General features: G+C 58.5%; 3 protein-coding genes across 18 annotated transcripts in view; 2 read left to right on the top strand and 1 right to left on the bottom strand.

Annotated features, from left to right (window-relative positions):
* Nucleotides 1–91: 91 nt before the first annotated feature.
* Nucleotides 92–4553, top strand: YIPF3 (Yip1 domain family member 3). 2 transcript variants are annotated; one of them, XM_004424091.3, is made up of 9 exons: nt 93–320; nt 947–1144; nt 1338–1444; nt 2779–2824; nt 2962–3054; nt 3212–3343; nt 3538–3651; nt 3853–3976; nt 4075–4553. In XM_004424091.3, the coding sequence occupies exons 1-9, from the start codon at nt 240–242 to the stop codon at nt 4221–4223; spliced, it is 1044 nt and encodes a 347-aa protein (XP_004424148.1). In that variant the 5' UTR covers nt 93–239; the 3' UTR covers nt 4224–4553. The 2 variants fall into 2 exon arrangements, with proteins under 2 accessions (XP_087294779.1, XP_004424148.1); XM_087438653.1 differs by lacking the exon at nt 3212–3343 and having other exon boundaries at nt 92–320.
* Nucleotides 4554–6211: 1658 nt separating this feature from the next.
* LRRC73 (leucine rich repeat containing 73) lies at nt 6212–9888 on the top strand. Its single transcript, XM_004424093.3, has 6 exons — nt 6212–6872; nt 7478–7638; nt 7968–8090; nt 8460–8560; nt 8709–8931; nt 9083–9888. Exons 1-6 carry the CDS (start codon nt 6601–6603, stop codon nt 9151–9153), a joined length of 951 nt encoding a protein of 316 aa, XP_004424150.1. The 5' UTR covers nt 6212–6600; the 3' UTR covers nt 9154–9888.
* Nucleotides 9861–15592, bottom strand: part of TJAP1 (tight junction associated protein 1) — a 25256-nt gene continuing 19524 nt past the window's right edge. For 14 of the 15 annotated variants that reach the window (XM_087438640.1, XM_087438647.1, XM_087438649.1 and 11 more), the window contains 6 exons: nt 14917–14945; nt 14005–14217; nt 13780–13846; nt 12636–12743; nt 12459–12542; nt 9861–11687 (listed from right to left, as the gene is read on the bottom strand). In XM_087438640.1, the coding sequence (XP_087294766.1) occupies nt 10587–11687; nt 12459–12542; nt 12636–12743; nt 13780–13846; nt 14005–14217; nt 14917–14945 (1602 nt within the window). In that variant the 3' untranslated portion in view covers nt 9861–10586. The remainder of the gene's footprint in view (nt 11688–12458; nt 12543–12635; nt 12744–13779; nt 13847–14004; nt 14218–14916; nt 14946–15592) is intronic. The other variant, XM_087438651.1, reaches the window with a different exon arrangement.

Raw genomic sequence — 15592 nt, 5'->3', positions numbered from 1 at the left:
TGGCAACGCACCACCTCCTGGAATCTTAAATATCGCGAGATTCTGCCCCGCCTCCGTCCACGTCCCCAACTTCCGGCAGTCAGTCTTGGCCAAACATCCGGGTTCGTCTCTTTTGCGTTCCGGTGGGTCCCACCTCTCTCTCTCGTCCCTGGACATCTCCCTCCGTCAGTCCCACGTCTCTCCCACTACTCCGCGCTCGGTGCCAGCGCGGGCTTCAGCGACGGGGGCTCTCGAGAGCCATGGCAACTACGGCGGCGCCGGCCGGGGGCGCCCGAAACGGGGCTGGCCCAGAATGGGGAGGGTTCGAAGAAAACATCCAGGTAATGGCCCCAAGGCTCCGACTGCTAGCAGCCCCAGGGCCGGCAGCCGTCCTGAAGTGTCGTGGGGACCCTCCCTTGGAGCCTGGACGTCTGCTCCATTTGCAGCCCTTTTGCTCTCCTTTGGGTCTTCGTGCACACGAAAGGCATTGGGGTTAGTGCTGACCTGAAAGGTCCAGACTGGTACTCCAGCCGGAGGGCCTCAGATCTCTGGGCTCGCCCGCTCTTTCGGAACAATTAGGAGGTCGGTCGGGGTCAGGCATGACGGAGTGGTGGGCGGGATCCACTGGCGCTGGCTAAAACCATACTGTGTACGCAGCCTCGTTTAGGGGTTGGGAAAGACAAAGGAAATGGACATGGACACTTTTGGAGCCCTTTGAGGCTTTGATAGGGAAGATAGGAGAAAGACAGGTATGGAAGACAGGGAGTAGGTTTCCCAGGCAAGAAGAGAGCCAACCAACCAAGCGTTTTGAGAGCAAAAGAGGGGAAGATAGTGGCATGATCTGTGGTGATTCCAAGCCATATCCCCAGCAGTGACAGAACAAGGCCCCAAACCCTGGGATGAACAGAGGAGGACTTAATGGATGGAGCAGAAAGGTCCTGCACTCTAGGAGCCATTGTCTTCACAGGGTGGGGGCTCGGCTGTGATTGACATGGAGAACATGGATGATACCTCAGGCTCCAGCTTCGAGGACATGGGTGAGCTGCATCAGCGCCTGCGCGAGGAAGAAGTAGATGCTGATGCAGCTGCTGCTGAAGAAGAGGATGGGGAGTTCCTGGGCATGAAGGGCTTTAAGGGACAGCTGAGCAGGCAGGTGGCTGATCAGGTAAGCAAGAGTGGATCCCTGGCAGGTGGAAAAGTATACCTAAGCAGCCCCCAGGTTCTGGAGTTGGTGTTGAAGTTCACCCCAGATTGTCCAGTTAGAACCATGTAGAAATCCAACAGAAAATAAGCTACAAGGCCTAGAGCCAAGAGTCTCACAATACCCACCCACCCCACCCCCGTCTTCCTTACTTCAGATGTGGCAGGCAGGGAAGAGACAAGCCTCCAGGGCCTTCAGCTTGTACGCCAACATCGACATCCTGAGACCCTACTTTGATGTGGAGCCTGCCCAGGTGCGAAGCAGGTGAGGATCCTTCTCCTGACAGAAGCTGCCCTCTTAACACCTAGTCCTTCATCCAAACCACAACCAGATACCAAGTCTTAGGCTCCCCTCTTCATGACCCCCGCAGGCCTCATCATTGCACCTGTGCCCAGCCACACCGTACCTCTTACCCGTCATAGAACAGGACATGGGGATAACGCATTGCCTTTTTCCTCTTCTCCATCTAGCAAACTACTCATCTTCCCTCAAAACCTAGCTCAGATGTCACTTCCTTTGTTCTCCATTCCTCATCCCCATCCTTTTTGTCCTCTCCTAGTGGTCCTATAGATCTTTCTGCTTTCCTCTAACAGATAACATTTCAGCCAAGCTGTACTTTCTTATTCCTGTGTCTGTGTCCCCAGATTTCACCTCAAAAGCAGGCTCTGTTTTATTTATCTTTTTATTCCCAGCACCACAACAGTTTCTGAACCAGAACATCAGTGCATAGTTGTTGAATGACTTTTCAAGAACTGGATTTAATCTTGGCTTGGTTCTTTGTTTACCCGTTAATGTAACCAATGCTTATCAAATACCCAGTACCACTCCGCAAGGCTTTATGAAGCATTTGCTCTGTGCCCGGCACGTTAGTAGTTATGTCTGATTCAGTGGTAAAAATGGATGAGAGCCTTGCCCTCAAGTGCAGTTACAATACAGCACTCATGTGCTATGGTGGGGCACACGGGAGGGACACCTGGACCCAGAGTAGGCTGGAGGGTGGGACAAGGCAGGTTTGCCAAAGGAAGTAAAATCTAGCCAAAATCCAAGGTATTGTTAGGAGCTACCCGCTTAAGAAGAGGGTGAGGGAGTGACTTGTACTTTTTCTTCCTTTTGCCTGGATGTTTTTACCACTTAGCTATACTTTAAAGAACAAGCTCAGCAGTGCCGGGAGAAACGGTAAGTGGGAAGAGGCAGGAGGCACACTGGCTCCCTCAAGGAAAACCTTTCCTTGTAAACCTCTCCCAGGGCTTCACCTTCACAGCCCTGAATGCTGGGCATTCTCCCCTGGGGTTTGCCTGTCTTTTAAAGGGGAGCAGGTCAAATAGGTAAATGGTCATGCCTTCTCCTGAGGCCCAGCTGGGCTGAGTTCTCCATTTTGCTGTTGCATCAGTCAGCACGGCATCGGAGGGTTGTCCTTCCTGGAAGCATTTTTAGGGGCAAGGAAGTGATTCCCTCATTCCTTGTCCATCTTTACTGTTCTCTTCTCCCTTTACCATCCAGCATGTTCTCTGGAGTTAGAGAGATGAATAAGATTCAGGCCCTCCAGAACCTCATAGCCTAGTGCTGCCTCTGCTCTCATCTCTCCTCTCCTCTCCCAGGCTCCTGGAGTCCATGATCCCTATCAAGATGGTCAACTTCCCCCAGGTGAATAGGGGGTAGCATGTCTGGAAGAGCCCGGGGAGGCACTAGGGCAGAGGGTGGGGCCACCAGGCAAAGCATGGGAAGGCATCAACAGAAGGGCCATTGTACTCTCCAGCCTGAGTGAGTTGGTATATTGACAGAAAATCGCAGGTGAGCTCTATGGACCTCTCATGCTGGTCTTCACGCTGGTTGCCATCCTCCTCCACGGGATGAAGACATCTGACACCATTATCGTAAGCAGGACAGAGGACTTTGGGGGGTGGCTGAACTGAGTTGAAAGCTGCCCAAGGAGACGATGGTGGAGTGAGGTAGCAGCAGCCTCTGAGGAAGGCCCTGGGGGAGGCTGAGACCAGAGGCCTCCCAGGACTAAGTAGAGCATTCATCCCACAGCGGGAGGGCACCCTGATGGGCACAGCCATTGGCACCTGCTTCGGCTACTGGCTGGGTGTCTCGTCCTTCATTTACTTCCTCGCCTACCTGTGCAATGCCCAGATCACCATGCTGCAGATGCTGGCACTGCTGGTAAGGAGTCCCGCATGGTTGTAGGCAAGGGTGATCTTAAAAGAGTAGTTAGGCCTTGGTCTGCATCTGTCTTGGGGCCCCAGGGCATGGAGTGGGGTGAGCTGGCCAGTGGACCACTTCTTTGTCAGGGTCCCCATGAGGGTCTAGGCCAGCACAGCCTGAGTGATTTTCCTCTCCACCATCCTCCTTCCTAGGGCTACGGCCTCTTTGGGCACTGCATCGTCCTGTTCATCACCTATAACATCCACCTCCACGCCCTCTTCTACCTCTTCTGGCTGCTGGTGGGGGGGCTGTCCACCCTGCGCATGGTAAGCTGGGCAAGAGGTGTCCAGAGGTGGGCTGTCCTCCCAGGGAGTTGGGTTAAACAGCCCAGAGCTCGGGCAGAACCCCACAAAGTGCTCTCAGTGGGAGGGAGGAGCCCAAAGATGGTTCTGCTCCAGGGAGGAGTGTCTTCTCCACACTGCTCACTTCGGAGCCAGGCCCTCTGAACTGTATTCCTGTGGCTCTAGGTGGCAGTGTTGGTGTCACGGACTGTGGGCCCCACACAGCGGCTGCTCCTCTGTGGCACTCTGGCTGCCCTGCACATGCTCTTCCTGCTCTATCTGCATTTTGCCTACCACAAGGTGGTAGAGGGTGAGTGACAGGAGGGCCTGGGGGGCCGGGGGGGCGGGGAGAGAGCTGCCTAGGGCAGGGCCCAGCCGACTCTCACTCACCTTCCGTCCTCCTTTCAGGGATCCTGGACACACTGGAGGGCCCCAACATTCCACCCATGCAGAGGGTCCCCAGAGACATCCCTGCTGCGCTCCCTGCTGCTAGGATTCCCGCCACCCTGCTCAACGCCACAGCCAAGGCTGTCGCAGTGACCCTGCAGTCACACTGACCCCACCTGAAATCCTTGGCCGGCCCCCTTTCCCCCAGCTGCGGAGCGGAGGAGGATTAAAGGACAGTACTGATGACATGTGTCTCTTTGATGGGGTCTGCAGCTGCCACAGAGCTGTAGCCGCTTAAGCACCTCCTTGACGCCTGTCAGGGCTTCTGAAGGGCGCAAGGCCAAGAACGCGTGGCCGGGACTGCAGGCTCTGCAGCCAGTGCAGAAAGTGGGCCAGCTCCTCCGAGGCCCTCTCCACCTACCCCTTCCTTCCTCTTTGTCTCTCACACAATGTCTTGCTAAGACAGACTTGGTAATTAAAATACTGATTGAAGTCTGGAACTGCAGCTACCCCTCCAGTGGTCCTCCCTGCCCCCTATACACTTTCCTGTTCTTGTCAGTGGTGGTAATGTCACCTGTTCCCTTCTTTATACCCTCATCCAGGCAGGATGAAGGTGGGACAGCCCAGACTACATTGAAGGCAGTGATTGAATATGTAACTTGTCCCTGAGGGCAGGGGACACCTGACCTCTGGAGTGGCAGGAAGGCCTCAAACACAAGAACCATGAGCCTGATGGGACAGCATGCCCAGCTTGAGTCTGGGCTCACCCTCATTCTTGGGACGCCAGTGGAGTAATGACAATTGGACAAAAACTTCCAGACTCGACCCCGTGTCATTACAAAGCCCTTATGCACCCAGGCCACTGTGTAGGGATAATTTTCCTGTGGGAGCTCACATTTGAAGTCAAACTTGGCTTTGCCCTGGTTATCCTGGGGCCAGAGGAACAAAGCACTCTTCAAGAATTGTCTCCATCCTTCCTCTTCAAGAGTGCTGTTCACTCTTAAAAACAACCACCACCCCAAGCAGAGCACCATCCACCCCCACTTAGGGAGTTAATTCAGGTGGTTACAAGCGCGCAGAATTTTCCACCTCCCTTCACTACGCTTATTATTATTCATTTAAAAAATCATTACCCTAGTAAATCTGGGTCAGCACCTTTCCCTCCCGATCAAGGGACTATAAGACATGCCCTGCATTTGCCTGCGTGACTGTTACAGTGAGGCCTCCACACCATCACCAGTGGACAACGTTCCAACAGCACTGCCCTCACTGTGCCCTTCCTGAACGCTGCAGCCCACGTTCCATAGCCCTGCCACCACCCCAGGTCGCTGGTCCGGGCACCCCCTTTATTTCGGCTACCCTAGTCTCACGGGGACCGAGAACCTCAGGGCCTCAGTGCCCCACGCACCTGGGGAAGGGGCGGCACCAACACCCTGCATCTACCTGCGCTCCCCTCCCCCAGGGGCCCTTTGGAGTCCGCTACGCCTGGCCGCTCGGGCCGCCTCCGCCCCGCCGTGACCCGGGGCCGCCATCTTGGCGAGGGCCGCGCGGGGATGTCTTCCCCGGCTGGCATCCCCGCGCGTGCCGCGCTGGCGGGGGCCGGGGCGGGAACGTGGGGGCGGGGCGGGGCGCGCCTGAGAAGCCCTGGGGACTTCCAAAGGGGACGCGAGGGCGTGCCTGGGGTCCAGGGGAAGGCACCGAGTGTCTGGCCTTAGGAATGGGGAACGACGAGAGAATGGGCAAAAAAGGCCGGTCGGTAATAGTCTCAAACGCCATTTCCGTGTGCCGTGCCTCCACTCTCCCGTCCCCACCCCTGCCCGTCCCGGGCCTCAACCCCGCTACCTACATGCTACCTGTTGTCAGGCCCCACACCCGGGGCAAGAGCGTGCCCATCACTCCTGAACCACCCGGTGTGCGCAACCCTCGTGGTCCCGCGTGCCCTAGGCCGGGCGGGGGGCGGGGCGAGCGGCGGTGACGCGGCGGTTGCCATGGGAACCCGCCGCCCGCTCGGGTGCAGGAGCTGAAGCCGAAGCTGCCGGCTGCCCGCCTGCCCGCTTCGGGCTCTCCCCGCGGGGCGGTAGGGGAGCCGGGCTGGAGGAGGGGAGGGGGATGCGGCCTCCGAGCGGAGACCGGTCCCGCGCGTCCTAAGCCGAGGCCCCCGAGCCGCCGCCGCAACCCGGAGGGACGAGGACAAGCGCAGGCAGCGCCCCGTCGGCTCCGGATCTCGCGCCCCGGCCCGCCGCCCAGACACGGACCGCACGGTCCACCCCGGCCGCAGCGCCCGGCGGTCTCGGCCCGGCCGGCGACCTCGGCGCCCCCGCAACCCCGGCCGGCTCCGGCCCGGGCCCCCGGGGTCCTCGCCGCCGCCGCCGCCGCCCCTGCGGCCGCCGCCGCCTCCGCCTGCGCCTCTGCCGCAGCCGCTGCCCCCGCTTCGGCCGCGCCCCCAGCCCGGGCCCCGACCCCAACCCAGACCCCGCCCGCGGCCCCGCCAACCTCGGCCGCGGCCCGGGCCCCAGCCCCGGCCCCAGAGGCCCAGCCGCGGGTACGATGCTGCCCAGCTCCATCCAGATTTCGGGGGAGCCGCTGTCAGGCGCCGAGGTGCGGGACATCTGCCGCGGCCTGCGCGACAACGCCGTGCGCCTGCTCTCGTTGCGCGGCTGCCGCCTCTGCGACCGCGACTTCGGCCGCATCTGCCGGGCCCTGGCCGGGGCCACGTCGCTGGCACAGCTCAACCTTAACCTGGGCGTCGTGTCCAGCCCCAGCCGCATCAAGCAGCTGGCGGAGGCGCTGCGGACCAACCGCTCCATCCAGTCCCTCTTGTGAGTGCGCTCCCTCGCACGGGGGTCCCGGGCACTGCACCCCTCCTCGCACTCCCCCGCCACCTCCTCTTCCTCCACACACTTTCCTGTACCTGTCTTTCCACCAACCTGCCTTCTCACCGCTTACACACACGCCTCATCCCTCTGCCCAGGCGTCCACAACCCCCTCCAAGCACATGCCTTATCTCCGAGTTTTGCAGGCGCAGCCCCACCCCAAATGAGATAGTTTATCCACCCCTTCCTAGCAGGGCACGTGTACCTCCTCACCTAAGCACCCTTCTCGGGGGCAGCTCCTCAGTTCCCAAGGAGTACTAGACCCCTGCCCTACATCTGCCCATTGAAGAATCCCAGTCCACCACCCACACACCCCTTGTCTGTGCTGCGTCCTGGATCCCAGTCCCTGCCCCAGAAAAGAAACGAAATTCATCTTCTACCTGTATTCCTTTAGAACCTAGAATTTTCTTTCTCCCTTCCCAAGGCCTCTCCCAAGTGCTGTGACCGAGTGCCCTCCTCACCTCTAGGGCTCACATAAGGGAAGGTGCTGCTTCCCCCTACAGATGGGGCTGTTGACTACAGTAACCTCTGCTCTCTGGTCTCACCCCCAGCCTGCATGGGAGCCCCCTGACAGATGCGGGGCTGGCCTTGCTAAATCCAGCCTTGGCCCTCCACCCTGCCCTCGTGGCTCTGGACTTGGGGGACTGCATGCTGGGTGATGAAGCCATCAACCTCATCTGTGGCCTCCTCCCCCCAGATGGGGCCAAGTCTGGTGAGCAGGGCCCTGCTGAGGGCATGGGCTGGTGTGGCCTTGATGAACAACTAAGTGCAGAGAGCAGGGGGCGCGTGGCCCAGAGCTGAGGGCTCTGCCAGAGTGGGAGAAAATCCTCTCAGGAAAAAGGATTGGGGGCTGAGCAGGAGGGAGGCAGGAATCCAGGCTTGCAGGGGGTGGCTGCAGGGAAGGCATGGTCTCTAATGGCCCTGGAGCTCTGTGGGGGGGCTCCCAGCCACTAGGGACACCACAGAGACTCCGGGTGGGGGAGGGGCTTGAGGAGGGGCCTGAACTTCTCCATCTTGGCTTCTTGCTGTGATGCTGCCCAGGCTTGAAGGAGTTAACGCTGAGTGCCAACCCTGGCATCACCCCCAAGGGCTGGAGCCGCCTCGCCATTGCTGTGGCCCACAGCTCCCAGGTCCGCGTCCTCAATCTGGACTACAACCCCCTGGGTGAGGCTCAGGAAAGCCCCCTTCAATTCTCACCACCCCACTCCCATCCAAGAACCTGGGACCATCAGTTGTCATGGTAACGCCCACACTGGAGAAAGGAAGAAGAGAGGGGAGTCTGGGAGGTAGTAGAGGAGCCACTTGTGTGGAGAACCAGATGACCAACAGGTAGATCAAAGCATCCCTCACTGTCCCTGGGCCTGGCCTGCTTCAACCAGTCGCTCACCAATCACAATCCTCCCCTCTTGGCCACCTACCAATTGTCAATGTTTCCTGGCCTGGGGGTGGGAATCTAAGGTTGTTAGGGCAATGGAGAGTGGAGGGGGAGGAGGGGTTAGCAGGCCTGCAGATGAGTGTGTGCTGTCTCTCCAGGTGACCACGTGGCAGGGATGCTGGCTGTAGCTGTGGCCTCCAGCCGCACCTTAGAGGTCCTAGACTTGGAGGGCACAGGGCTCACCAACCAGTCAGCTCAGGTAAGAAGTCTTCATGTTTGGGGATGGGCCAGGGGTTGGGGTGGTGGTTAGCCAGTGCATCTATGGACATATGGGAAGAGTGGCAGGTTGGAGCCTGAGGAGCTGCCCTAACTGTATTCATCCTTTTCCATACTCTCCTGCACCTCAGACCCTGCTGGACATGGTGGAAAATTACCCCACGGCTTTGCGGAGCCTGGTGTTGGCTGAGAACAGCATTAGCCCGGAGCTGCAGCAGCAGATCTGTGACCTCCTCTCTGAGGGGGAGGAGGAGGAGGAGATGGCAGGAGGGGCTGGCAACACCCAGGAACGAGAGAGAGGGCAGGAGCCCGCTGCCCACCAGAGGGGCAGCAGTCCCTGGATGTGCCCCAGTGGTAAGAGCCCTGAGGGTTGATCAGAGCCAGGTCTGGAAGAGGCTTGGGACCAGTGAGAGTGGGTGTGGGAAACCTAGGCCACTTCTCACCTATTTGCCGTCCCCACTGGAGGAACAAATTGTGGTCTGAACACCCTTTTGCCCTTCCACAGATCCCAGCTCTCAGATGGTACTGATGACGTCAGGACTAGGGGACAGTCTGTTGGCTGAGACCGAGATGTGACTCTCCATATGGGCTTCTGCGCATCACTACATTTGTCTGTGTCCCCAGCACCTTACCCCAGATATGAGGGTCAGGCTCTGGGGCTTGGGAGGGGGAGGGGGTACCTGGGGCTCTGGCAGCTCCTGGCAGTGTGGTGGGAGGCTCTGGAAACTGTGACTGAGCAACAGCCTTGGGGGCACTTGAACCCAAAGCAATGCCTCTGCACTTGTTGGCAGCTCTGACTGCAGCCCACTGGCTGGGAAGAGATTTTATGAACTCTACAACCTGGCATGTGGCTGTGGTCACTGGGGGCTGGCAGTAGGGGAGGAATTGGAATTACCATTAGACACCACTAGGGGGCAGTGCCACCCCACAGCCCAAGCTCCAGGCACCATTCTCTGGCCCCAAATGTCCCCAACCCGTCTAGCTCAGGTCTCTGTCCTGAGGTTCTGGGATGACACACAGGCCCCACAATAAGAATCATAACTAAGGTAAAGAGCCCACCTCTAGAGCTGGGCTGGACTGGACCCCACCTCAAGGAGAGACTTGGGCCCTACCAAGGTTACTTGAGGTGTACCCTCTCCCACTGCCTGAGGCTCCGTGCCCAGGGAAGCCCCTGGCAGTGTGGGGCAAGGGAGAGTCACTAGCAAAGACTAAGACATCATAAGGACTGGCAATACTCAAGAATGGGGAGAAGAATGGCAGAAGGAAGGTCATTAATAGACAAATTAGGCCATACCAGTAAAATAGTTTTATTTAATTTTAAAAGTCATCAGTGTGAAAATTTCCCACAGCTGGGAGTAACAGTCTAGAGCCAAGGTTGGGAGGGGGGCTAGGGCTCACATAGAGCCGAGCTTGAAGCCCCCGAATCCCACCCTCTACTCCCTTCCAGAGGGAGGAAGGAAACAGCTGAGGAGAGCCCTGAGTCAGCCCTCTCCCTCATCCCCGAGGGCCTGCCATGCCAGGCCCCTTGAAGGCAACAGCTCGTGCAGGGGATTTGGGGGAGAGGGAAACAGGTGGAAAATAGAAATTAGAGGTTAATAATCCCAACAACACCCCCCACCCCGAAAAAAACAAACAAAACTCATGGATTTGAGAGGAGGATGGAGAGTGAACACTTATGTAATAAACCCCTCAGCTCCCCAGAACAGCCCAATTTGGGCTGGGCTGATTGGAAGAAAGGTCTTGAGCCCTGGCTGCATATTACTTTTGGAGAATAAATAGTCTAAGAAGAAAGGGGAAAAACCATGAGGCAAGCCAGTGCCAGTCACAGTTAATGCAGCTGAAAGGCCTGATGTGGCCACCGCCTGACCCCATCCACACAGGGAACAGAGCTGTGCAGGCCTGGAGGGAGGAAAGTTCAAGGGCTCGGGTGGGCAGGGGACCCTGAGCTGCAAGGGTCCAGGCCTCCTTGCAGTCCCAGTGCAGCAGCGGCAGGAAGGCAAGCAGGGGCCCTAGTTGAGCAGGTTGCCCTGCTCCTGGGCCTGGGTCAGGCTGTCCTTACGGTGCAGGTGGTGCACCCCCATCCTCTTGGGGCTGCGCTGGGGGCGGCTGGAGCTGGGGAGTGCCCAGGTCCTAACCTCAGTGTGAGAGGTGCCAGGCCCCTCCTCTGTGCCACTACCACTGGGCAGCAGGCTCTGGCGCTCTTCCTCGGGGCTGATGGGCAGGTTCAGCTCTTCTTCCTCCTCCTCCCTGGGAAGGCCAGAGTCAGGTTCTGGTAGCAGCAAAATCCCACTCTCACTGGGTGGGGGAGAGGGTGCCAGAACCTCCTCATCTCTGTCAGCTGGGCTAAGAGCAAAATGGCGCTGCAGCTCAGGGAGTGCGTCACGTCCAAAGGCTGTGCGCTGGGCCACGGCGGCCGGGGGTGGAGCACGGTCCACAAATGCCCGCTGCCAGCTGGCCAGGAGGTCCTCCTCAGAGCTGGCAGAGCTGGCTGGGGCACTGAGTGTTGGGGGGGCAGGGCTGGGCTGGTGGTGGGGTGAAGCCTGGGCTGAGGCAGGGCTGCTGGGCACTGGGCTGGGGCGGGCCCGCTCACTCCCCTCCTCCACCAGGCTCAGGGAAATGGCCTGGCGCGTAGCGTAAGTGCAGTTGGGCAGGGGGCTATTGCGCGGAATTCGCACCTTATCCTCAGAGAACTCTATTACCTTGCGGCCAGGATACAGTGGGTGTGGTGGAGACGGGGTGGGGTAGGGGCTCAGCTTCTCAAAGGCCGGCAGGGGCGGCTCCTCTTCTGGGGAGCCCCCAGCAGTGCCCAGAGATTGGCACTCCCCATTGGGTTGGGGGGTGGGGCTGCCAGGGGCTGAGGGACTGGCTGGGTCACCCGGGGCACCCCCACTCATGTCCACGTGCACAAAGACATCCTCAGCCAAGGGGCGCCCGGCACTGCCTGACTGGGCTGAATTGAGCAGTAGCGACTCTGGCTTCTCCAACACCCGGGCAATGACGGAGGTGGGTACCACAGCCCCTGGTGCCAAGCTAGGGGCAGGTTCCAGGCTGGCAGCCTCTTGACCACTGTGCAGATGTTTCCGAACCATGTCCTGTAGCTCACAGGGCAGCTGGAGTGAAGGAGCGGAAGAAGGGAAGAGACATGATTGATCCCAGCCTAAGACAGCTTGACTCATGGCAAAAGTAACGGCTACCAAATACTAGGACCACTGTGTGCTCCGCACTCTGCTCTCTCTCGTTCTCGCAGCACGCCAAGGTCTATCCTCACTTCACAGACAAACTGAGGCTCAGTGGGGGTAAAATAACTTGAAGCTTTTGATGAACACAGCCAGGACCTGAACCCTGAATTGGTGCTAAGGCCCACGTGCTCTCAAACTTCTGTCTCCCCCATCTCAGCAGTGGCTTCTGCCCAAACCAGACATAAGTTTGAGAATCTTTACTGACCAGCAGCCTTGGGAATACCTTCACTCCTTCTGTAGGCCACATCAACCTTAGGCCTGAGGCTTTGGGGTCCCAAGTTTGCCCCTGGGGGTTAGGGGATCAGCTGGGCCCAATCCTCTCTCAATACTCCTCTGGCTGATAGCTCTGGCCACCCCCTCCTTCCTGCATGGGACCCGGAAGTTGAGTCCCTCTCACCCTGTCTCTGTTCCAGAAATACCAACAGGGCCAGCCCCCAGCCCTAGTGCTGGGCCCTTGACAGCACAGGACACAGGACACCAACCAGTGGCAGCTGACCGGCTTGAGAGAGACATGGAGGCGAGGGGAAGGCAAAGTAGAAAGGGGGAGTTAAAGGCAGGAGAATGGAGAGAGGCATAGAAACTGGAGTTAGAGGAGCCCTAAAAAGGCTGGACTGGCGTTGGCGGGGAGGGTGTTCTACTCACATCGGCGAACTTGTGGTTACGGAAGTGAGACTTGTTGCACTTGAGGAGCTGCACAGCCAGGTTGCAGTCCAGCCGGTACCGCTCCTGCAGATACAGACACGGTTCGGAGCCTGGCCCGGCCCAAGGGAGCAGGGTTGGGCCAGCCACAGGCGAGGAAGGCCCCCGAGGGGCACCCACATTGAGCTCCTCCAGCTTGTTGATGGTGTTCTTGGCATCCAGCAGCTTGTTGGTCAGCTCCACGATCTCCCAATCCAGTGTCTTCCTATCCATCTCAGCCTTCTTGATCTGAGGCACAAGACTGGTGGTGAACCCAGCCCACACCCCAGCCAGCCATTCCTCCCCTTCCACCTCCTCCAGCCCAGAGACACAGGAAGCCACAGGCGCTAGGGCAGCCAAGGCGGACGGAATAGAGACAGATGATGGACAGACAGAAGGAGACCAGACACCTCTCCTGTTCTCTGGGCTAGCTGTGGAACGGGGGCTTTCTGAGCATGACCTACTGCTGCCGGGGCCCGGGACAGAAGCTGTGTAAGAGCCGCCCATCCCTTGAGGGAACTGGAGGGCTCTTCGCCCTAGGCAAGGCAGCTGGTACCCGAGAGGCAATAACGGTGCAAACCCAGGGGCTGAAGCCTGTGTGTAGCTGTTTCCAGGATCGGGCTAGGAGGAGGGAGGGGGGAGTGGGGCTGGCTGGCAGCTTGGGGCGCCTGGGAGATTATCTAGTTGAGCTGGGAGGGAGCTGAAGGCTCAAAAGCAGACTTCTGATCTTCAGCTCACAGACTGGATCTACAGCCCCCCTTTCCCCTAATGGCTTGGTTCGCTGCCACCGCAGCTGAGAAGCTGTGTTCAGTGGTGACATCAGTCAGCACCTCTGCTGGAGCCAAGAGCAGGCTCCCCAGCTGTCCCCCAGGAGGGAGGCCCTGACTACCGAACGGGCCTCACAGAGGAAGAGGAAAGGAGTGGGCAGAGGAAAGTGCCAGGGCCCAGCAATCCCAGATCTCAGCTGAGGAGGAGGCCAGGGCAAAGGAGGAAACACACAAACTCAGACGCAACTGCAAAAATCCAGCTGTGGCTAAGAGAGGCCTGAGAGGAGAGCACAGCAGCAACGGCGGCAGCATGAGGGGAAGACGAGGAGAGAAGAGAAACAGTGTGAGCATTAGGACAGTCCTGACTTGCACAGCACACTGCGGTCCCCTCCCCACCACTGCACCCCTGCACCCCCCTCCCCAAGCCCCAGGGCAGAACGGCATTCCCCTGACAAGTCCTAGCCCCCTGCTATGCTGTGAACACAGTGCCAGGCAAACTGCCCTCCCGGACAGGTTACCAGCGTGTGCAGCTTGTCCTCCAGCTCCTGGTTGGTCCTCTGGGAAGCCGTGTAGCTGTTCTGCAGCCTGTAAAGGAATAACAGGCAGAGCCCTGGGTCAAGATCCTATTCTTTGGACCCTGCTCAGCCCCTCCTTGATATGGTATCTTGGGCAAGTCATTCTCCTCCCAGAATTTCAGTTATCTCATGAGAATCAAATGATCTTGAAGGCCTCTTCCAGCTAACCTATGAATGGGGAGATGTGTGCACGTGTGTCCTGGCCCCTCGTGCCCACACCTGCGGAACTTGTCCTTAAACTTGTCCAGCTCCTCGCGGCTCTGGCCCAGCTCCAGCTCCAGGCTGTCCTGCCCGATTTCCAGCTCACGCTCCAGGGCCTCAGTGCGCCTGGTGGCTGAGGCCAAGCGCCGGCGAAGCTCCTCATTCTCCTGCTGCAACAGCCTAGCAGGGTGAGGGGTTAAGGGCAGAGGGGCATCAGAGACAGAAGGCCCAGCCCTGGAGCCCCAGGCTGGTCTCAGGAAGGAAGAAGTAGGGATGACATGAGGACTCAGCCTGAGTCTAGGGCAGTAGATTCCATAGGCCTGCTGGTCCTGAGAACATGACCTGGCTTGGAGGATGGGGGAGGCAGAGGGCAGTCCAACACCCCGTCATTGGACAAGAATGAGAAGACAGAATGGGGGGGATACAGTTCCTAGCCTATCTCTGGTTACAGCCCAAGCCAGCCGGCCACCAAGCCCCCAGCTCCAGTTTCCTCACTGCACAATCAGGCTGCTCCATTATTAATCTCTTGGAAGTCCAGCCCAGCACTGCCCTCTTCTCCAGAGGCCTCACATGGCTGACAGAAAGGGCTGCAGGGAGGCAGCTGGCACAGGGGGGCCAGGAGCTGGGGAAGGGCTCTCTGGCAAGAGCAGGCCCTCAGAGCCAGCCCCCCTTTGATTCCAGGCTCTCTTAGAGCCCATGGAACAAAACCTCTTCCCAAAAGGAATATCTACAACATCAAGCCTGCTCCCAGAGTCCCTAAAACACCCCACCCCAATATTTACCTAATCCAAGGAAAAGCCCAACTGTACCCAGAGCCTCGCCTGGAGCTAAGAGGGACAGAGTTGAGGCAGGGCAGGCTCTCAGGCAGCAGATACTCACTTCATCCTCTCCGCATCAGTCAGGAACTCCTGGGCACAAAAGAACAGAAGGTTGAGGCTCAGCTCTGGACCAACTGGCCTTATGCTTAGCCCACCCTCCAAACAGCCCTGGAAAGGGCCATGTCTGAAGCCCAAAGACTCTCACAGCAGAGTAGGCTATCAGGTCCTGCAGAGATGGAGGCAATCCAGTAACGCCCAGACAAGCCTAGATTATTCTCTCCCCTGCCAACAAGAAGATTCCAGAACCCCTTCCAACCCTCACCCTTACCCACACCAGCTCCAACCCCTCTCTTAATCCTAAAGCCAGTTGCAAATGAATCCTGGTACCTATGCCACCTCTCCCGGGGATAAAGAGAGACTCTCAGCTGTTCACTGAGCTCCCAGTGGGCCCTGCAGGCAAGGCAGAGACCTTCCTGGGAAGTGAAGAAGGGAGGTGAGCTCTAGGAGGGTTCTGAGCTCTGACAAACTCTCCTGTCCCCTGGGGGGAAGGTGGGTTAGGGTTAGGTCTTTATTGAGGCCCGGAAGGAACAAGTGCATGGATGAAAGAGCGCCTCTGGGCCAAGCCTGACTGAGAGAGTGACGTGTCTTGTCTTGCTTTTAACCACCTGCCCCACCCTCCCCAAGCCCCCACGCTGGTCACAGCCCAAGAGCCAGAGCTCAGCCAACCACAAAGCAGA

The sequence above is a fragment of the Ceratotherium simum genome, chromosome 13 (genome assembly GCF_057802395.1).
Source record: "Ceratotherium simum simum isolate JZ-2026a chromosome 13, ASM5780239v1, whole genome shotgun sequence".
Classification (NCBI taxonomy): domain Eukaryota; kingdom Metazoa; phylum Chordata; class Mammalia; order Perissodactyla; family Rhinocerotidae; genus Ceratotherium; species Ceratotherium simum.
Note: the sequence above shows the minus strand (reverse complement) of the source record. Positions and strands in the feature narration are given on the sequence as shown.

Bases quoted from the DNA above. Each gene is read 5' to 3' on its own strand.
- YIPF3 (XM_004424091.3), top strand. From the start codon at position 240: ATGGCAACTACGGCGGCGCCGGCCGGGGGCGCCCGAAACGGGGCTGGC. The intron at 321-946 runs GTAATGGCCCCA...TTGTCTTCACAG, and splicing joins GGTTCGAAGAAAACATCCAG to GGTGGGGGCTCGGCTGTGAT. The intron at 3,977-4,074 runs GTGAGTGACAGG...TCCTCCTTTCAG, and splicing joins CTACCACAAGGTGGTAGAGG to GGATCCTGGACACACTGGAG.
- LRRC73 (XM_004424093.3), top strand. From the start codon at position 6,601: ATGCTGCCCAGCTCCATCCAGATTTCGGGGGAGCCGCTGTCAGGCGCC. The intron at 8,091-8,459 runs GTGAGGCTCAGG...CTGTCTCTCCAG, and splicing joins TCTGGACTACAACCCCCTGG to GTGACCACGTGGCAGGGATG. The intron at 8,932-9,082 runs GTAAGAGCCCTG...GCCCTTCCACAG, and splicing joins TCCCTGGATGTGCCCCAGTG to ATCCCAGCTCTCAGATGGTA.